The 24,442-nt window shown below is 28.4% G+C and overlaps 1 protein-coding gene across 1 annotated transcript; it reads left to right on the top strand.

Moving 5' to 3' along the window:
- The first annotated feature begins 19,444 nt into the window (after positions 1–19,444).
- Positions 19,445–22,017, top strand: LOC123305628. The gene has a single exon (XM_044887400.1). The coding sequence runs from the start codon at positions 19,453–19,455 to the stop codon at positions 21,784–21,786; it is 2,334 nt and encodes a 777-aa protein (XP_044743335.1). The 5' UTR covers positions 19,445–19,452; the 3' UTR covers positions 21,787–22,017.
- Positions 22,018–24,442: the final 2,425 nt, after the last annotated feature.

Below are 24,442 nucleotides of genomic sequence, written 5' to 3'. Positions count from 1 at the left end.
TTTATGAACACCTACGACAAAATTTTTTTCCTAGCATCATTATTTTTAAGCGTTACAAACTTGGGACTAAACTTAATATACTATGTATATTTCATATATACATGGTATAAAAAATAACTAACAAGTGAAATTTACAAAATATAAAAAACTCCCGACAAATTTTTCGCACTTCCAACTCACAACAAAGCTTTTCGGACAACAAAGGTCACACTTCAAACATATCTAAGAACACTCTCTATTAATTTCACTCACCTTTTTCCTTGAAGCCTTTTTCAAACTGAGCCAATTTTGGAGATCATCGTGAATTTTAGACTTTTTTTTCGCTTGCGGAAAATTACAATCGCACTTGAAACATAGCTAAGCAAAAACATCAAAATCGGTTCATCCGTTTAGGCGCTACAATGCCACAGACAGACAGACAGACAGACAGACACACACTCACACATAGCTGTCAAACCTAAAACACCCCTTTTTTAGTTCGAGGGTCTAAAAAAAATAAATGCAACACACATACACCTTCGATGTCACTTTCCAGCTTTTGTCGTGATCAAATTAAAAACTCACTTGCATCAACTATGCTTTGGTAACCTCTCTGGTTTGAAATTCGTCCATGCCAAAGTTTTTGCTATTCTTAGGCAGTCCAGATATAGTGGTGGGCGGAAATCAGTCAACTTCCTTTTTATTAGATTTCACAATGTACTTCATGTTCTAAGTTTGTTTCTCTTATACACACATATGCATACATAAAGCTATATGATTTTACTAAGATGGAATCTTTTTTTATACCCTAAAGTGTATGGAACATATAATAATATGACTAAAAAGTTTAAAATTGAGTTTCATAGTCAGTTAAAAATTTAATCTAGTAAGTGTAATATTGTAACAGAACCATTAACAATCACATATATATGTGATACCACACACATGATAAAACCCACTTTCATTATTATTATTATTACGAGATATGGATAGCTTAGTAACGATATAGTAGGTATTCTTACAATTTAGTTATTAAAATATTAAAGTGTATAATAATATTGTGAGTTCTTATATGAAATATATACATTATCTAAAATTATAGAAATATTTAGCATTCTATAAGGTAATATTATCGATAATAACATACTATGGTGGCATAGAAAGTAGAAATATGAATTGCCTGATTTTATGCAGATTATTAAATTTCAACGCTAAGATGTCAGCGCCACAAGTAAAAAAAATGTATACCATTCTTGTTACAATCAGATGATTATTTTATTGATTAAAAAGGCAGGAGATATCTGCTTTATTATACATTTTAATGTGCTGTGCTACATTTGCCCCCCGAGTCTCTTGCAAGTACGATAATTTTCCTACTTTTTTTAATATAAACTTTGTAGTTTATGTTGTTATATAAATTTTTTAATACAAATTTAGGAATTTGTTTTTTAATTTTTGTTTTTGATTTAAAAGTTAAGATTGGTAATGACTATTGAAATTATAGCTCATATGCTATTCTGAAGTATGAGCTATATTATTGTTAAGTTTTACTCAAATCCATTCATTAATTTTTGCGTGAAAACAAACAAACAAACAAATATCCTTGCTTTCACATTTATAATATACCACCGCTTAATAGCCTCCATCTGTCTTGATCTCACTTATCCTCCTTCCATAAGACTCGCAGGGATTGTTTCTCACAGCTAAAATATATCAGAAAACTATGTCAGCAAAGATGAATTGTTTGATATTTTCTAATTAAAATTTTTATAGAAATCTGTAATTTATAGTTCAAAGTGATGATCATAGATGGAGCAGAAAAATGTAGGATTAAATTTATTTTTTTTAAAATATATTTTTATAAATTATATCTGATAATGTTATTCTGATGTATGAGGTATATTGTTGTACAGTTTCATTCAAATCCATACGGCAGTTTTTACGTGAAAGCGTAACAAACAAACAAAAATCCTTACTTTCACATTTATAATATATAGGGATGGATGGATGTCTGTTATTCTTACACGCAAAAATGCGGAACGGATTTGGAAAAAATTTGGCACAGAGATAGATTATAGTCTGTAATAGTATATAGAGTACTTTTTATCCCGGTAAAATGTATGGTTCCCGTGGGATAGATTTGTTTTAATTTTTCATAGAGCAAATGATCGACATGTATTTCGCATAGGTAGTGATAGGTTAGGGTAAGCGGGCCAAAATTAGGATTAGCACACATAGCATACTTTTTTTCCTGATAGTATGTTCTCTTGGGGACAATTATTGCTGACCTTTTTGGTATTTTACAATACTTAACGGCTACTTACAATAATTCCACGACAGTTTATAGATTATTTCACCTATAGAAAGTTACATTATCAGCGAGTATCATTCACTAAATTTTCAAAAAAATTGCCTCAGAGATTGATAAAATAACACAGTTTTCTTTAAATCGAATATTGCGTTTTTAGTTTTCCAAGAATGTTGCAAAAACTAAGCGACTAAAATCACAAGAGTACGTTTTGCTTAAAATTGATCAAAAATACCAAAATATTTTTTATTTTGAAAAAAATTCAAAATTTTGTACTTTGCACATTTCCCACCCTTTGTTTATCTGTCGATTTTTCTCATTAACGAACTTGACCTTTCAAATACCAAAACCCTTCTTGATGTCAAATTTCATTCAAATCGGACTTAAATTAAGAAGACATCGATGAACATTTGAAGAAATTTTTTCCTAATTCCATCATTAGTACAAAAGCAATAGCTCCATTTCCTTGGGCAATTTACAAATTAAAATGCATAAAATTGTAAACAAAAGGGAGAATAAGTGATAATGTGAGATCAAGGAAGGTGAAAGCTATAACACGGTAGTCTCTGTTTTGAGAGTTCCCCAGAAAAGCGGGATGGGGGGGGTATCTGCTAGTAGATATATAAATCTAGTAATTGATTAATAAAAAACTACAACATATTTTTCTAGTATCCTGTATAAACATACGTTAGTCTTTCATTGAAACATTTATATTAATATGTTTTGTTTACTTTTCCCGTATTCAATCTTTTGATGTGTGCTCCCTCGGGATAAAAAATTGTTGAAAATGTTGTTATTAAATATTTCCATATAAAAATTAAAAAAATCGTAAATGTGATTTAAATCTCTGTACATTTTGTCAACAAGAGAATAAAAACAATTTTAAATTTATACTTCGATAATTATATTGAACTTATATTATTGTACTGTAATGTACAAGGACTAGGTAATTTTTATTACCTAGACTAAGTGTACCCTGGAAAAGCACGCGATTAAAATATAGAGCTTACATTGCTATCTATACTCATATGGCAGTTTTATTCTAGAATTTCTTGCATTTTAGCAGCTTGTCCTTATTATAACTGTTAAGTGGCAAACACTTCAGGATGACATCGACTTTCCACCATCTCTTAAATGTTATATTGATTGTTTTATCGATTTAGTGAAAATCGAAGTTTTTGATGCATTAACCTCGAATTAAGAATTCAGTCATTTGTGTCTATTTTCATACATATTCTAACGGAACTTGTAGACTGAAGTTAGAGTTTGGCTAGAGTGTGATTCAAACGCCATGTTTACAAGCCATCTATATTAGACATACTGTTACTTTTGCACTTTATGCAGACCTATCAAACCCTGTGGCTAGATCTTATCTAGAGCGTACATTTCTCTAGTCAGACCAACAGCTTAGAGTGTGGTTGTTACTACTGGCGTGTAAACCTAGCAATATGCTTAATAGAAGCTTAAAAATACATTGATGCATCGTTGTATTATTAAAAGGTAAAATTCGATGTTTTCAATACATCGATGTATATGCACGCCAAAAAAATTATTTATTGTGTGTTTTTTAAAATACATGTACATTGTAGCTAAATGTAGACTCGAGTTAGTTTACCTAGATTCTAAAAGCACGTAGTTTATAGAAACATGTGATTTTCACTTGCATTTCTTTCTTTAGTATCTAAATTTTAATTTTAAGTGTTTTAGAATGGTTGCTAAAATTGGTGTTTATATTGTATGATAACGAGATTTCCACTGTTTCGATAGGTTATCCGTATTGACATGAGATTTTGGTTGGTTATTCCTGCTTATTATTCCTACTTGCTAGTTAAGTGTGGGCGAATTTTCTTAAAGCTAATAAAAAATAATTATAATTTAATATACGAGTTATAAATTATCCTCGTAAAGATTTGAAAAAAACATCAAATCACATGTTAAGCATTAAACCAAAACAAGCAAGTGATGCTTTTTTATAAACTAGATATCACCTGTTTAATACATATATTTTAAAGAAAGATTTTTGTAAATATTTTTGCATTGATCAACAGCAGTTAAGGATTTTGAAGGCTGAACACCTTGTTTTAGATATGCTTACAGATCATCCTCATTCAAGCTTATCTTGAAATAAAACAAATCAGATTTATGTATTGAATAATATGGTTTCCCAACCAAGTAAAGCAAATGGCAGAGTAAAACTAAAAAATTTGGAACATAGTTTAGTTATCAACAATTATGAACAAAATAAAAGTGGACAAAATAGCTCGCATTAATTTTACTCGTAGGAATTATATTTTCAAAGTTACAAGATAGGCAAGTTTCATATTTATGTGGAATTTCCCTTTAATGTGTCTCTATCGAAATTCAAATTGCTGCTTTTAATAATTGAAAATAATTCTCTCTACTCTCACTTCCTTATTTTTAGACCTCCAAGCTCAACATGTTTTCGTGAACAGAAAAGCCATCTTCTTGATAATTGAATTGTCACTATGTTGCATTCCAATTTACCAAAAAGCAGACTTAGTTACGATTTGAAGTGAATATAAGAACTAATTTTTTTAATTTTTAGGTTCCCTTTCTTATGTATCAATAAAAAAATCAATGAATAAGATGAGAAATATATACAGGAGCCGCCTTAATTAAATTCAGTCATTGGGAAGCTAAGAAACCGGAATTATATAAAAGTTTTAAATTAGTAAATAGGTTAAAAATAGAAAATACGTGATGACAGCAATCAAGAAAAATCCTATTAAAGTTTTGAAAACACGTAGAATTCACAGCATACGTTCGGTATGCCCTCATAACATAAAATATGTGATGCTACTTAGATACAATAAGTTACTTACAATGACTTTCAACCTGACTCTCTCATTGAACACCGCACCGGATGTTTTATCAAATTGGTACGGTGGCTCTGATAATTAAGCTATTAATAATAAATTTATACCTTTGGGAATGGTTGTGAAATGTTTTCTGATTTCAGGATGTATAGTATTTTACAATATTGTATATTATGTATATTTATATATATATATTCTTTCAATCAAACATTTTATTACAATAAAAGTAAGTGTTATAAGTTTTATAGTTCAAAACACATCAGGTTGAAAGTTCAATAAATATTATTTTCAAACTGTCACATCAATGTAAACAAAAAGTTTTCTATCTATATGATACAATTGAACTATTTTTTAAAAATTTTTTTCAAAAAACAAGCTGCTGTAATTAAAAAATTTAACAGGAAAAAGTATGCCCCCCGCTATTTTAAGTTATTATATAATTTGTTTGTCTATTTATTTTCACAATGAACTATTTCCGTGCCCTTGCAAATTTAGAAAGCGTTTGTAATACATGTGCTTTACGATAAGCTCAATACAAATATGGAGACAACATGAAAGACTTTCTTGATTATGTGCGAACGAAAATTGTGAAAAAGAAAGTCAAGACTGTCGACGGAAGTGAAAAACTAAAACTTTAGAGTAAGTGTGTACTTTTTATTGAATTTCATAATTTGTCAATTGAAATTATTAATACGTGTATAAAAATCTATTAACAATAACAAAAAACGCCATATATGAACAGTAATGAGAAGTTATTTAGTTAAGAGTTAGTTACAGAATCACTTAGTTCATAGTTAATTGAACAGCTTTATGTATTATTATATAGGTGTCGTTTTTTCCATTGAAAAAAATTTTCATTTCCTAGGTTACGGCGTTATATCTTTAGCTATATTCGCCATCATTTAATTTAGTCCAAGATGCTGGTGCCCCCAGACGTTACTTATTTTCTCATAAGAAATATAAATGGGATAAAGTAGTGTTAGTACGTACTTTGAGTGTGTGCATACCTGCTACCTTGGGTCGACGGCCAATTCATAGGTACCAGGTGCTAAAGGTAGATAAATACAGTACTGATTTTTCTCAAATTCTCAGTGTTGATTTTTACATATGTTTTAGATATTTTTGTTAAAAATCAATAATCATTATTGCCAGACACTTTCCATCGGCGCTTACCCTTACCAGACGCTTTAAAGCTTCAAAAAAAAAAAAAAAAAACATATTCTTACTTATAATCTCACTCTTGATTTTTATATATGATACTAAGGGAACTATTTGAACACCCCTGGTCAGCAGCCAGACCAATTGGAGGGGTCAAACATCCCCCCAGACACACATAAAGTGTCGCTAAAATTCTGCTCTGTTCGATATAATCAAGAGAGATTAAAGATTCGTTACATGCAAAATGGAATCGAACCTGAAGATTACAAGGTATTTTAAAGTGATCTGGGTTGAGAAAATTTTATGAATAATAAATATAAGTTTCTTTAACCTATGTTTTACATCTTATCATCGAGTAAAATTGAATACTAATATTTAAAAAATTCATGTTTATTAAATCTTAAAATTATACAAAGCTATACATGTCATTTTACAATTCAGCGTGATCTTTACTGTCATCATCGTCTAAGTTTGATAAGTCATCATCAACCCAATGTTGGTATTGACTATCTTCATTATCATCCTTATTACTTTCATTTTCTGTAACAAAAATAACATAATTAAGAATCAAAGACTTACACGGTTATATCAATTATTCAAAGTTAAAGTATAATACCTGATTCTTCTTGAAGCGATTCACTGACAAAGCTCGGCAATTGGTCCCCATCAAACCAGTTAAAATGATATTTATTATCTTCCAACGTCCACCCATTATTGTCAGGACTAAAAATACTAATTTTCTTCATATGAGCATTCTTCCAGAGACTAGTGATATAATTAGCTCGTCGAAACTGCTGTAAAAGCTCACTTTTGCATGGTGGTAAGTTACTAGCATCAAAGTTTTTCACATTTTCATATAAGTGTTGATGAAGAGTTGGAGTCGGGCAGCATCTACGTCTTAATTTTTGGATTCAGCAGAAAAAATACTTTGTTTACTTGTACCTAAATTGTCCACGAAAACAAATCAGCGGCCGGAGTGTTACTGTAAACTTTTCAAAGGCTTGAGGAATAATAATTTTTAGAGAATGGGTGAGTGGTTAATTGATGTTTAAATTTGATGGTTTGAACAAGTAAGGTAGGAACTTACGGACCAACAATGTCCAATTAAGGTGTTAAGCTCACAGTGGAAGTAACTTTAATTATATAAATATTTTTAGTATCATTACTAGCGATTAGTAGACTCTCAGCAAAGTCCATATAAATGAGTTTACCCTTTTTGTAACATAATATTAATAGTAATATGTTATTCCAGAAATAAAAACATATTTCTTTTAATTGTTTTATTTTATGGATTTCTAATAACAGTTGCTAAAAGAACTGAAATTAATTTTACATTTTTTGTTATTATTCCATCGTCTACAGATAGTAGGTTAATAAAATACTTACCAAAACATTTATCTTCTTAGGTATACTTTTCTATTTGTTAACGAAAATAAAATATTTTTATCTGATATCAATATTGATATAATATCAATTTATAAACATTTCTATTATTAATAAAATAGTAACGTTACAGTTCAGCCAGTTCCAATCAGATTATAATAATAATTATAATATATAAATTCATTTCGTAGACACATTTAAATGTAAATCAATATTAAACATTAAAAATAACGATAATAATAATATTAATAATAATCATTTTCAATTAAAGTACTTGTTTTAAATGGCAATATTATTATTTTGTTACTGTACTTCGTTTCATATTATAGCGTGCCCCATATTATTTTCGTTAGTCAAATTTTTCGAGAACTAAGCAAGATGGAAAAAATAGAACTAAGACAGTAAGATTATTAAGGTTTCTGGGGATCAAATAACTGAACCTTTACTTTGATCTGAAAGCTCATTTTCCACGTCAAATAGAGGTGCACTTTTATTTTTTAAATAGGACCCTGCTTGAAATTTTTTTTCTAAGAGGCTTTGTAAAATAATGAAAGCATATTCAATACATAAAAATCAGCTAAATTAAAAAAATTAAATAAATTATCAAAAAAATAAAAAGCCCGATTGTCTTAAAAAAATAAAATCTGAAAGAAAAAATCCAGTACAGAAGTTTTCATAGCGACTTAAATTGTCGAGGTTCATTTTTGGGCAGATTTGAGTCGGTTTAGATTTTAATGGGTCCCGACTATTAAAGTTGCTATGTAAACTTCTTTAACTTCTGAACTTGTGTCTTTCTTTCATATTTTAATTAAAACAATCAGATTTTTTATTTTTTATTTTATTTTATTTTTTGATTATTTATTTTATTTCAGACTTTTTAGTGTCATAAGAAACCCTCTCATTAGGGTATTTTAGCATTAAAAAGACCCTCTTATTATCCTATCTTAATATATATATTTCTTGTGTGCGTGTGTATGTAATTGAACTCCTCCTAGACGGCTGGACCGATTTTGATGAAATTTTTTGTGTGTGTTCGTGGAGATTCGAGAATGGTTTAGATTTACAATTTGGTCCAGTACAACTGTTTTTGAGGGCTCCGTACCAAAAAAATGAAATTTCATTAAATGGTGGGAGCGCATATAAATCATATCACATTATGTATACTATGTGTACTATGTATTTTTAATAGTATTCAGGTATTGTCAATAGGCATTTATTAGAGCCATATGCGAGCGCAGCGAGCTCTACTATCAAAGGTCAGGCCAAAGGTCGAAGGTCAGGCCACTCCAATAAATAGGAGTTAAATTGGGGTTTAGCGGGATGGGTTTAGCGGACAGGCTAAACGTAGTATAGGTATTCATGAATTGGAGTTACGTTTTTACGGGACAACGTCCGTCGGGGCCGCTAGTATATTATAACTTTCAAACCAATTTATTATATCATATTAAATTTAAACATATGACTTATATATATTTTTAATTCACATCTTTTAATTCCCTTTTTTTTTTGATACCCTACTCGGTTTTGTAAATTTTTTGTATTACTATTTCGCACCAAAAATCCGCCATTTGTTTGGTTCGTCTGAAGACCTAAGAATACTTGGGTTTTTTAATAAAATATAATGATACTTTCAATTTTGAAATCAACTGAGCCGTTTGGAAGATTGAGGTAATTTACAAACGATGAAAACCGTTGTCCTTCTTGTTTACCGCTGTATTTCTTTTAATATCACATTAAATCAGTGACATGGTACACATAATATGAAATAAAATAAATGTATGTAACATGATCATTCTTTTTCAATCTTTCTACAATAAAATAAAATATAATTCTGCTCGTTGGGTACATTTTAAACAAATGTGTAGGATATATATCCAGCAAGCCTCTGATTTTAAGCTCATAAACGACAATGTGAAAGTTGGCATAGCCCTTGTATGTGTGTTCAAGTAAGTATACAGGTAACATTTAATATTGTGATATAATAACAAAAGATTTTATAATGGTTAGCACTTATAGTACATATTCTCAAAAATATTTTTGTAATCCCTATTTATAAGTTCAAGATTAAAATGAGACATGAAATAACAGAATAGAAGTCTATAGATTATTTTAATTGTATCTTCACGTAACGTTCTGTTCGTTCTTTCGCACACACATTGAATTAAATGAGAACATACGAACGAACAAACGCATTCCTATTCAAAACAATTCCTTTCGAACATTTATATATAGGCAGAAGCAGTAGCACAACACACAGTTTAAGCACACAAAAGATTGAAAACAATAAGCGTTATTATAATACACATAGCAGCACATACCATAAGAAAAACTTATCCACCAAGTCTTGTGTGTGGTTATATTACAAGACAATACTTCGTATAAATATAATTGTACGAAAACAGAGAGTTTCGAAAAAAACGAAAAGAAAATGATTTATCATATTTTGGAAGTTCCTTAGCGTGACCTAAATTACCTGAAACTCCAAGGTCATAAACCATACTTCCTACTAATTCATTTCTGGTTAAGTTATTCATTAAAATTCTACACTAGTGTTTGGCAAGAAAAACATCTGATGTAGACACTACATTACTTCATTCTATCATTATAAATTTATCTAACTCGATTAAAAGATAGTCAAAATGGAAGTTAAACTGTATTCTATAAAGAGAGAACTTTTGATATGACTACATACAAAAACGTAAGTAACATGAATTGCGAGGTTGGAATTGAGTTACCTATATGTCGATAATTTTTGATATCGTAGCGTACAAGGTCAACGCAATTTACTTTATACACTAAAAAGTAAAAACAAACTTTTGAGCCATTCGACTTTTAACAATATATTAATTTTTTGTCAAGATTTTCAAAAATCGAGAGATGTGGATAATACAAATCCAAATTATATAATACAAACAATATTTGATGATGGTCTTGTTGAATGTCTTATTTCATGCAGTAGTTTTCTAAGCGCATTAAGCAGAGATAATGCTTTCTTACTTTGTTCAATAAAAGTTAATTTTAAAAAAACACAATTATTCCAAAATTTTAAGTTTTAACTCCTATCGGCAGTCTCAATGACTACCTATCATTTTTTTTATCAGCATATCATTTTTTATCTGCAATTTGTACACGATTTACTGAGTCCCAGGCTGGTCGAGGACAGACAATGGTCAACTTGATTTGAAATAGCCTGTATATATCCATTGGTATAAAGCCGTATTGTATATACGTTCATATTTAAATTAAACTTTCTGCTTAACATTTTAACTTAACCAAATGTTAATTTAAAAGTTTTATTATGTGTCTAGTTGAATTATTAATATAGGTAAGTTGACTATAATATGTATAAATGTACGAAATGAATGGATGGTATGTTTGTATAAACATAATATTTTGCAACTCTAATTTATAAGAAATTATAGCGGCTAAAGTTGTTTTTAATGGGTAGTTTATAATTTATATATTTTTAACTTTCTAAGGAAATAATAAGTAAATATGAATGAATGAAAATCTGTAAATATTCTTTGTTAAATTTCGGTGTTGTGACTTTACAAGTAATAGTTTCGATTTTTTGATGGTCGAATTAGAGCGTGGTATGTTTCACTTTCATCGCAAAGAGAAATACAACACCATTATATGAATCAAAGAAATTTGTTTCTTAGAATGTACGAATTATATTTATGCAAGAAATTTGTTTCCAAGGGTGTATTTCTTGCTCAATTAAACGTTCTAATTCCAATAATGAAAAAAATTATCAACCAGACAACCGAAAATTTCTCTAACACCAGAAAATAGATCGCTTTAATAACGATGGTTTTCGTTACAAAGAAGAAACTATAAACCATATATTTGTTCTATTTTACAAGAAAGACAAAAAATTTCTTGCTCCAAGAAATTTTACTAACATCCGTCAAAAATCGCAGTTAAAAATCGCATCCAGCTCAAAGTTTGTGGGATTATTCAACACCTTCATTAATAAAATCCAAAAAGTTCTCATCGATCCGTTTCCTAGAAAAAATTTATTGGGGGCCAAAGATCACCAAAACGCGATTTTCAGCAAGTTTTGGTAACGGTAAGTTTTGTCATGAAATTAGTTCGGACAAAAATTGTGGATTAGAGAATTATATAAAAAAAATATCTCAATTCTTTTTTGCTAAAAGTCACCATTTCTGAGATATAACGATGCAAAAAGTTGGAAAAGTTGTAATCCTCATAATATACGCCATGTCCTCATAACATAAGTTCGCCATGTATCATCACAGAAGCTATAATACAAGTAAAAATATTTTTATATCGGTCACTGTAACGTATATAATTTTTATTCACCTACATATATCCTTGGGTGGTCATGGTAGGGATAATCAAATCGACACCAGCGCTTCCAGTAGATAATTTTGGTTAATTTTCAATTCTTTACATGTGAATTCCACAGTCAAATTAAAATTATTAAAAAGCAATTAATTAAACTTGTTGCATTAGAAATTGTGAAAATATGATTAGCCATAGAATTATACATCCATCCATAGAATCATATGGCGAATACAACTTTTTGAATCGTTTTATCTCAGAAACGTTGGCTCTTAGCAAAAAAAAGTATTTAGGCATTTTTATACCATGTATATATGAAATATACATAGTATATTAAGTTTCGTCCCAAATTTGTAACGCATAAAAATATAGATGCTACGAAAAAAATTTTGGTATAGGTGTTCATAGAATTACCTAATTAGTCCATTTCCGGTTGTCTGTCTGTCTGTCTGTCAATACGATAACTCAAAAACGAAAAGGGAGCTGAAATTTTTATAGCGTGCTTAGGACGTAAAAAGTGAGGTCGAGTTCGTTAATGAGCAACATAGGTCATTTGGTTCTTGGGTCCGTAAGACCCATCTTGTAAACCGTTAGAGATAGAACAAAAGTTTTAATGTAAAAAATGTTCCTTATAAAAAAATAAACAACTTTTGTTTGAAACATTTTTTTGTAAACATGACTGTTTACCCACGAGGGCGCTAATTAGGTGCAAACTTTATAGTATATATTAAAATGGGAATATCAGTTATTTGTGTACGGCTATTTAAAAGTGGATATCTTTTTTTATTTACGTGACGTCAAAAAACAATCGATTGCGTCATCAACACTGTCTATACATGGTATTTCAACAATTAACTCAATTGTTTGTTTTCACTTGTTTATATTTAACTATCAGATTTACAATTTTCGTTTGAACTAATTTAATGATAAAACTTCCGTTTTGCTGAAAATCGCAAAAAAACCGATTCTGTGATCTTTGACCCCTAGTAAATTTTTTACCAGGTATCTGATCGATTAGGACTTTTTATATATCATTTATGATGGTGTTTTGTACAATCCTACCAACTTTGAGCTGGGTGCAAATTTCTTTACCTTACTCCTTTTTTTTTTGAATTAGTTTGACCGGATAATGTTTCAAAAATTTTTTTTCCTGTTAAGGCGTAGAAATACAATATAACTTGAAAATGATGATACTAATTCAATAATAATATATTTATATCATTAAACATAAATTATGTTGCATAGAATAATTTAACTAAATTATAATTATTTTATATATAAAGTTATAGTACATTAATTAATTTTAATTTTTGTTGTATTATAATTAAAGTAAAAATACTTTAGATTTCATTTTCATAATTCTTTGTTTTAATGTTTGTAGTAATTTGTATTGTAGGATAACCATAAGATATGTTAGGTACATAAATATAATAAATATGTGTTTATATATATGAAAAAGGGATTCTACTGCTGTACACTAAAATTAAGAAAATTGTATCACAAACTTCTACGTTCAAATTAAGAAAATAACGTTCCATCTTTGTTTCTGATGGTTTTCCGTAGATGAAACTATATTATTCGTTGCGCGTAGAACCGAATTTAGAACGAGAGTGAAAATATGTTATACGCTTTTTACATGAATATTTCATTATTATTTATAAATAAAATAGAATTTAAAAATTATATTTAAAGATTTCACCCGAACAAACATAGTAATATACACACATTGAGGTGCTTTGGCTCATTGTTGATATTTAACTTGTCAGAGGAAGTTAATGTAATGGGGCCGATTTTGAAAATCTTCAGTTTTACATATTTCCGCGGTTCAAGGCAATATCCGAATCAAACCTTTTCAATGCGATGTCTGTGTGTGTGTGTACATATGTACGTATGTGCGTATTTCATTCGGATTCTTTCGCCTCGTTTATCTCGCGAACCAGTTATGACATTAACTCGTGACTGGGCTTTTTCGACGCACAATCGCGTATTTAACAACTGACAAAGAACTTTTCAGCAGAATTAGTTGAGCCGTTTTTTAATGGTAATAAAAAAACAGGAAAAAACTGAATAAACAGATTCTGAAAAGTGGATAAAACATATCATTTATCTATGGAAATAATGATCGTTCCACTATAAGCTGCAGTACATATTCGAAGAATAATCTATGAAGGCTAACAAGACCTTTTTTTTTAATGTTTTTCCCCCTCTGGGAAGTCGTGTGGACTACAGGGGTATCACTCACATGACAGTACCACACCGACTATGTACTGCCAAGTTTTTATATTAAGCGCCTCAAACTTTTACAAATATTCATGTATGAGTGACTCCTACAAAATTTTTCTCTACTTTTTAGTACAATAAAAGCTTGTGCTTTAAAAAGTGTTTATTATTTAAATTTTTAAGACAAAATAAAATGCAAGTGTATCAATTATGGTGGAAGTAATGAGAATACCTTACCATTCATAGTCGTCCAAACTAAACGTGTATTTGCAAAACTTCAGTTCAATCGGTTGACGATAACTGCTTCAAAATTGAGTTTCAAGATTTCCTCCGAACAAATATACATGTTGAATAAAAGCTTGTTAAAATAATTCGTTTATAATCACATCTGTAAAATACCTGATAGTCAAACAGTATCAGTTTTTTGGAGCTTGGCCGTACATAATATATTATTTATACAAAATATCATATAAACTAAAAATATATTTAAAATTTTTAGGATATGCTGTATAATGTTTTGTAACAGACAGACAAACAAACAAATAGACATTCATACATATCGAGCACCTCATGTCAGAGGGGCAAATCCGCCAATTAACTGGTTTTGAGATATTTACAATTCCATTTTGATGGTTAAAAAGTAAATTGTATCAAATTTTTATGGGTGAAGCTGAAATATAAGTTATAAATAGCAGATATTATCAAGTGTCAAATAAGCAAGTCATTAAATATTGTAGTCAAGTTTTCAGTGCCTTTTTTCGACGGTTCCTTGTCCTGGGAAACCACAACAAGTCCATAGACCACTTCTTATCTGAAATAATCTTTGAGTTATAACAATCAGATGCCTGTAGATAAGCTATTCGCAAACTAATAAGGTATACATAAATGTGACACGGGGGAGACCTTGTGATATTTCTATACGTTCTTTTGGACTTATAGAAATAACGAATACTCCAGGGGACCATTGTATAAACCCTTATACGCGTATGAACTTACACTTAAATAGATATGTAAGTAAAAAATAAAGTAATGAATATGTTAGAAGTTAGATGAAATATTATCGATACTTCAAAACAACTTCAATTCTGATAAATTGTGTTTTAGCAGATAGACACTTCTGGATTGAGGCCCTCGATACATTCATACATACATATATTTCATATACAAATACCAAACCACTTCTAAATTTACGATTATAATATAAAGGTCGCTTAGAGGAAAAGGTTTTTCATATATAGAAGGTACCAACAAAAATATCCATGTTATTAACACTTGTTCCTTATTTAATGATAATAACATTTAATTAAAATTGTTTTGTTTTCATTTTGTATACAACTAAAATGACAAACACATGTTTTATTCAAAGATTGGTGTTGTAACATAAAAGGTTATGTTTAATAATAATAACAACAAAAACAAATTACATTTTTCAAAAGTTTTTTTTTTTTTTAATTTTTTTTTAAAACAATGTATATAACACCCTGTATTCACGCAAATATAATTAGTGTTTACGAAGGTTAAATGAGGCGTGTGTGTATTTCGAATTACATCAAGTAATGGAATTGTAATACCTACTTGTAAAAACGTAAATATTGATATAAAAATTGATGATAAAAATATTGCCAATTTATTACGGTTAGCCCTTGAATGTTTATATATACAAAACAAAAAGATTTTAGAAGAGGAGAAAAATAATACTCAAGGAAATAGTCAGTCGCTGCACTAAAGAAAAAGTGATAACCTAAGTGCAAATCTACAGGACGAGAAGACGGTAAAGTAATACAAAAGATTAAGATAAGGAAAAAAGAACGGTAAGGTCTGGGTTTGGATGGATGACATAGATATTGATCGTTGCAGTATAAGATAAAAACAAATGAAATAAAAATTACAATTTTTTTAATGAAATTTAAAAAAAAAAAAAATTTTAATTTTTTATTTTTTATTAACTAATTTATAGTTGAACTAATCCATTTTGTACATCTACGAGTATATGATTCGTTTGCAAGCTTGTGGATATTCTGAAATAGTTTAATAAATTTTTTTCAAACCGGTTTTTCAAATCGAAAAAATGGTATATCCATCAAATCTTTGTTTTTGCGATATTGCAAAACACTTTTTAGATTTATACATCTTTTTAGAATTAATTCAGAATATTTTGCAATTTCGATGTTATGAATATATTAATTTTTTTTCCTACAAAATAATAAGTTGCCTTAGAGGGTCATTTTTTACTTTCTCCCTTAAAAATGAAAGCAGCAAATTAATAGGTAGTGATTTAGATGACAACGGGCGTACAGAATTAAATATTTCTAATTTTCTAATAATACTTTAAAATATATTAATATAGGTAAAATGAATGTAAAGTAAAACTTTAACTGAAAACTATTTTTGTATTTCTTTTGATTCATCAAGAAAGTTGAAAATAAGGTACAAATAATTTCAATCACAAGTCTAAACTTGTTTGGTATTTGTACTACCTTAAAAAAACAAAAAATCGAAACTATTTATTTAACAGCAAAACAATACCTATTCAATTTGGAAAATTTTGAAAAGATGTCTTATAAACACACAATATGTAAATTAAATTTATAATAATAATATACAATAATGACTAGACAAGTCTAAATATGTATATTTTATCAGTATAATTAATTCCTTTTTAATTTGTAAACTTAATGACATTGTTAAATTTAATTTGAATACACAAAAGATTATTTTATCGTTAAATTTAATTTTGGTACACAAACGATTATTTTATACACATAATAAGCTTTACATAGAAGATAAACCTACCCCATTGAATTTGTAAATACAGTGTGACGTCATTCATTTATTAAATTTAGAAAATCTTGTACAAAATTAATTTTTTTTAATGTAATTTTTCTAATTTTATTGTAAGTTTTCTGATTTTCTAGCAAATTTAAACTTTTCGTTAAAATTATAAATAGACTAGGAGATACTATCAAAGAATTCTCACTCACTTAACAAGTAGGATGTCCTGTTTAGTAAGGAAAATTCATAGCCTTGGCCTTCGGGACACGTAAGATTTCATACCGGCGTGTTTCATTTAAAAATAATTTGCAACAGGTAAATTTTGTTTACTTATCATTTTCGAGTTGATCACGAACATCATCATGCCATGATTTCCGAAAGTATTATAGAGCTATTACAATGTCGCAAATATTTTTAAGCAAATCGCAAAATGTTCACGGCGAAATTTTTGACTTCATTGACTATCAGAAAATAAAAGAGCTGTTAATTCTTCTTAAGGTCGATTAATCGTTCACCGTCTGCGAAATTATTTCGAACATGTATCCATTAAATTTTCCCGCATTTGTAACAAGTACCTTATGGAGGATTCAGATATTTTTAAGCATTACACACTTGAGACTAAAATTAGTATACCTTCTTATACATTTTATATATACATTGTATACAAATCAAAATCAAGGGCATTTAATTATAGTTGCACATGCGGCAAGCGTCAATTGTGTAATTATTATAACTTAAATAATTCAAACAATTGTGAATATAACAAATAATATTTTGTACCTAACTGTACTGATATTAATAAAATGATAATTATAAATTGAAAATGATAAAACAGATAAAGAGATCATTTAATGGTTATAATCAATCTCACTTCAATGTTCATAGACGATCGCGATAGACTATCATATACATAATAGGGTATCTAGCGATCCTATTTACAGAAAACGATTTGCACTTTTGTTTTCGATTTATTATCTTCGAATTTCAAAAAATAAACATGTAGTAATAAATTTTAAGCTTTTAATAAAGATTTCAAGGCGACCATATACCGAGATTTCAAATCTCTCCGTACAGCAGCTTTTTGTCAGATCAATAACATTTCTTAATTTATACTTTGAAGTTGATTTTATTATTTCGGTAGTAGTTTTAGAAAAATAATTCATCTACCATTACAAATGCAACACAAATTTTTGAATTTTTGCGAATACATAATTCTGTAACTTTCGATTTTATGTTATATTATATTGATTGCAAATGATTGCAGATTTATTTGTTTGTACTAGGAAAATATATTTTCGCTCCAATTTGGGTATAATAAAGAAAAAATTTCAGAAAAAATTAGCTTAACAAAAGTAATAGATTTGGAAAGAAGTGATTTGTGTTTGAAAAAAAAAATTAAAAAATACTCATTGAAATAGGATTTATAAAAATTATAAAAGTATTATGAAAATAAGTGAAAACAAACGATTGACTTAAATAATTGTTGAAATACCATGTATAGACAGTGTTGATTACGCATTCGTTTATTTTTTTAGGTCATGTAAGTAAAGAAAGATATCCACTCTTATTACACACAAGTACAATGCGTGTGTACATACTTTCACACAATACGTGTATAGGTACAAACCATAGACATGGTAATACCATAAACAAACATAGACATAGTATATATATATAATCTCTTTGGTACAAACTATATGTTCTTAACCTCATTTGCACCTTCACAGATAAACAATGATGTTTATGAAAAGATGTTCCAAAACTTTTGTTTTATCTGTAATGGTTTACAAGATGAGTTTTACGGACCCAAGACCCAATTGACCTATGTTGCTAATTTACAAAATCGATCTCATTTTTACCTCCTTAGCGTGCTATAAAATTTTCGGCTCAAAATCTCTTTTCGTTTTTGAGTTATCGTGTTGACAGACAGGCAGACTGGCAACTTGAAATGTACTAATTCAGTGATTTAATGAAAACCTATAACAAAATTTTGTTCGTAGCATCAATATTTTTGAGCGTTACAAACTTGGGACTAAATTTACCATACCTTGATATATTTCATATATATAAGTATAATAAAGGAAGTATCGTAGTAGAGTTATGATATCGTAGTTCAGACCTAATTCAATTTACCTATTTCAGAAACCATTTTGCTTGCTATGCCAAATTATAATTTTATAGTAAACTTGTCTGCAATTCAGAATTTTCTAGTTTCGAAACAATTAAGTATTTAAATATTGTTTTAATTATTTATAAAAACAATTATATTTAATATTTGCAGTACTTTATAAATAAACTTTACTGTATTATTTAATTAAGATAGTGCATTAAGAAAAATACAAATCATTTTAATAGTAATTTTTTTGTTTAAATTAATGAGTATTTTATTTCACTTAATTTTATTGAAATGCGAATAATATATAAACTAAGGAACAAAAAACACTACATGTAGTATCTCTAAATTCATATCCAACTACTCTTCTAAGAATGGAATATGATAATAACCTAATATCGAAAGATACATATATTTCTATTATTCAAAAGATATTAAACACTAACGAATTTGAATTTATTGATTGGAAAGTTGGTACGACATACAAGAAACATTTAAATGCAGAATGTACAATAAAATTAAATCAAGAATCAAAGGTAACAAATTTAAATTTTTTTATAAAATTTAAAACTGGGCACAAATCAGAAATTGATTGGAAAGATAAAATAGAAGTAAAGTTTTATAAAACTTTAAATGGAGAACAAAGATGGGTACCACGAATGTACGACTATATCCAAAATCAATGTCTTATTTTAGAAGATTTATCAACCAGAGGCTATATGGTATCGGAAATGATCGATTTTGATTTTAATCATTGTATTGTTGCATTAAAAACGATCGCCCGTTTACATGCTTATGGTTTTAAAAAATTACATAACAACCAATATTCTGGACTGTCTGAAAAAAGTTTTGGAAATGGTACCTTCAATAATTGGTTTAATAGAAGTGTTGATTTATTATCGAAAATTTTAGACTTAACACAAAATGATAATGAATTGAAGAAAAACTTTAGAAGTACATGTAAATCTTTGTATGACATATTAACGAATGAAAAGTATCCAAAATCACTGTGTCATACTAAATTACTACGAAAAAATATAATGTTTAAATACGATAACGAGAAGAAGCCAATATGTAGTTGTTTGATAAATTTTCAATCGATTTCAGCTTTACTACCAACTGTTGATGTGTTCATGTTTTTGTATGCAAACACATCTTCTAAATTCCGTGAGTGTCATTTGTTTGAATTAACAGAATATTACTACAAAGAACTTTCTGAACAACTTGAAAAATATCAATTGAAAGCGTATCACATATTTAACAAAATTGATTTTGAGTCAACATGTATTGACATGGTTAATTTTGGGAGAATTATTTGTTTGATTAAAACAATATTTCAAGAAACGAAAATGAATGACAAATTATCGCATAGTGAAAACCCTTTCGATTATATTCTTCATAATCAAATCGATGATATTCTCCACGAATTAGTTCTTAAACATAACAAAAAAATGCCGTCCAAAATGCTGGAGGAAATTCAAGAAATCTCAACTACTGGTAATATTACAAAAGAACTATGTTTCAAATTAATTAAAGAGAAATTTAAGTCTGATGTTGTACTAGAAAAATTTTCGTGTTATTTCCCAAACACAAGAAGTGGATATCTTGGATCACATAAAACTTTAAGTATAGATATTATAAATAGCGATTTACAACCAGTAAATGTTAAATATTTTGTGAAATTTCTTCCTGAGGAACCAGGTCAACTTGAATTGTTAGAATTATTCAATGGATTTAAACGTGAAATAATTACATACAAGGAAATATTTGAAACATTGAAAAAATTGGGAGTTCAAATAGATACAATATCTCCTAGTTGTCACGTGGTTGGACACAATTTTATATTAGTTGATCTGCTAGTTGATTATAAAACTGTTCATAAATACAAAATGTTTGATTATAAACATCTCAATACAATGTACAAAAGTTTAGCTCGACTCCACGCTGGTAGTATAATTTGGGAAGAAAAACTAACTGAACAAGAAGGAAAACGTATGTTAATAAGTGAAAAGTATAGTGGTTTATTTGTTGAATGTATGTATAATAATCCATCGATACTTAAAGGAGTGCGAAATGGAATAAGTGTTGTAAATAATCATCTGCTAAAAATGATAGATCCTTTTTCTTTGGAACAAAAATTGCAAAAATTATGTGAAAAAATTCCACATTTCACAACGGCATCGTCAAATTATCGTAATGTTTTAAATCATGGTGATCTTTGGTCCAGTAATATAATGTTCGAATATTCTGAAGATAATGAACCTATTCATTGTCGGTTTGTAGATTTTCAAATGGGTCGTTATTTACCACAATCACATGACGTAATGTGTTCTTTATATTTAACAACATCATCGGAAGTACGTGAAAAACATAAGTTGAAATTGTTAACAAATTATTATTCATATTTTAAAGCAGAGTTACAAGAGCATGATATTGATTGTGACAGCATTATAACATTCGAAGAATTTTTACAAAGTTGTGAGGAAATGGAACCATTTGCTATGCAACAGAAAGCAGGGTATTATCATTTTATAATGCAAACGGCTGAATATGAAAAAGAATATTTAGCAAGTCCTGAATTACAGAATCGATATTTCATTCAAAGTGACCGTTCTGATATGATAATACGAAATTGCGTAAATGATATTTATCGAGAATTGATATTGGATTCTCATATTCCCTTATTAAATTATTTAAAAACATTGTAACTTGAAGAATGCAGAAAGGGATCTGATTTAAACTAACCGGCTCAGCCGTGCGAGTTTGCACGCATTCGACTTTACTCTAGGCTAGTAAGGTTACTCACTGGGAGGTTGCGGATTCGAATCCAGGCAGTAGCATTCTGATCAATTATAATTAACAAATATATATTTATAATTATGGAGCGGTAAATTGATCACACTGTCGTCGCTGGGAGAAAAACGATGTACCCGATTCCACCCACATCATAAAGTTAATTGTATATATTATTGTAATTTAAAATAAAATGAATATTAAAAATAATAATTATGGGTGGATACACTGCATTATTAATATTATTATTATTATTTGATTTAAACCATGAGTGAACTCCTTTCAATGTGTTTGTTTTTAATTTTCAATGACCGGGCTTTTATATATATATATATATATATATATATATATATATATATATATATATATAAAATCTACATACGTAAATAAATATTTTAAAAAAAATTATTAATTAATTATATTTAAAAAAAAATAATTATTTTTAAATATAATTAAAAAAAGGACCTTGGCAACCGCGGCAATCAAATTTTTTTGAGTTTAAAATCCTTGAAATAACAGACCTTTTTTTTAAACCACAATGAAAAGGGCACTAATCTACTTGAATCTGCGTTTTACGAAAGGTGCAAGCGAAAAAACTTGGCTATATAAAATAAAAAGTTGTTTTGATTGCTTTTTTATATTTCCTTAATTTGGAAATACTAAGGATTAAAGGATTTGCCCCAGGAGACTAGTAGAGTGATATAGTGTTTCGAAGAAGGAAGTTACTTAACTTTGGATTGGTTTGTAATATCACAAAATATTTTCAGTACTTCTCGTTTAATATCATTCAGATTTCATCAATTTAGATTTTTACATTCAAAAAACTTATAAAAAATAAAAGACAATATAATTTATCCATAATACATTTCCACCGTGAGTTGATTTGAAGCGTGTATTGTATTTTAGACAAGGGACTATAAAGTCATTAGCTAATAGCAAAATGTGCCTTATTTGCTTCTTAAGTATTTTTATTGAATTATCTATCTAAATTTTATATATCTACTATCGAACACCTTTTATACTACTTGTATTTTATTTTATTTAGCTCAGTTTTTTTCTCAGGGATGAAAAATTCTGAATACGCATATGCATAACACCCGGGAACCATTAAACAAAAAATCAATCTTGAACTCTGACGTTTATTTATTACTGAATCTGGCAGTGAGTTAAATTTTTGTCATATAGTTGTTAAATTAATGAAAATTATTCTTTAAATAATATAAATCTATTGTATACATTATATTTCTAAGCTCACAGAAGAACAATTGTTTTTAATGTAAATAAACGTAATGCAATTTCATAAAATTTTTAAAATATCCATGATAATACTAGATTTGTTTAAATTAAATAATAGAAGAGCCATTGTTAATAACGTCTTATCTAAACATTCATGTATTTAATCTATTCCATACATAATCTTAAAACCATAAAGCAACTAGAATATTTTAAAAGAATTTCTGAAGCAAATGGAGCTATTGCTTTTGTAATAATGAAGAAATAAGTGTTTATTGCTCCTTCCTAATAGTTGTCAAAAATGACAATCGTAAAAATTTATATATATATATATATATATATATATATATATGAATGAATGTGTGTATGTATATATACTTTTATGAGTCTGTACACTTTTAGCGGTCGCAATTGAAGTCCGATTTGAATAAAATTTGGTATCAAGAAAGATTTTGGTATTTGAAAGTTCAAGTTCGTTAATGAGAAAAATCGACCGATAAACAAGGGGCGAGGAGTGTATCTGCGCAAAGTACAATATTTTCCAAATAAAAAATATTTTTGTATCAGTTTTAAGCAAGAAGTAACTTTTATGACTTTCTTCTCTAGACGCTTAGTTTTCGAAATAAAAATTCTTGAAAAATTAAAAATGCAACATTCGATTTTAAGAAAAATGTGTTATTTTTTCAGTCTCTAATGAAATTCGCTTAGCCAACGCAGCTCCTGCGCTATGAATTAATTTTCAAATTTATTAATCTCAAAGACTTAACGTTAAACATCCAATATCATAATAATGAACAGCTAGTCATTATTATCCATGTGTAAAAACTTGTTGATTAATTTAGTATCGGGCATTAGTGGAAATTATTAAATAAATTGAAATTGATTGAATAACAAGCAAATAATTGCATACAATTTAAGTTGAACTAATGAACCAACTGTTTTAGTTGACACTTTAAGATAATAAACCATCACATATAACTATATACAAGAATGGAAGAACATTACAGCAACAATTTATTATCTAAGAATTCATGTATTTCTATTATTAAAAATGTTTTAAAAATTAATGAATTCGAACTAATTAGCAGTGATATTAACACAAATAAGTGGAATAAGAAACATCTACATGTAAATTGCACAATAAAATTAAAAAATGTAACAAATGTGAGTAAAATAAGTTTTTTTATGAAACATAAAAGCGAATGTGATTCAGAAATTATTGTATACAAATCTTTAAATGGAGATCAAGAATGGATTCCACATTTCCATGACTATATTGATAATAAGTATTTGGTGTTAGAAGATTTATCAACAAAATCCTATGAATTGTCTAAAGTA

The sequence above is a fragment of the Chrysoperla carnea genome, chromosome 1 (genome assembly GCF_905475395.1).
Source record: "Chrysoperla carnea chromosome 1, inChrCarn1.1, whole genome shotgun sequence".
NCBI classification, from domain to species: domain Eukaryota; kingdom Metazoa; phylum Arthropoda; class Insecta; order Neuroptera; family Chrysopidae; genus Chrysoperla; species Chrysoperla carnea.
Note: the sequence above shows the minus strand (reverse complement) of the source record. Positions and strands in the feature narration are given on the sequence as shown.

Excerpts from the sequence above, each read along its gene's own strand:
- LOC123305628 (XM_044887400.1), top strand. The coding sequence starts at position 19,453 with ATGGAATATGATAATAACCTAATATCGAAAGATACATATATTTCTATT.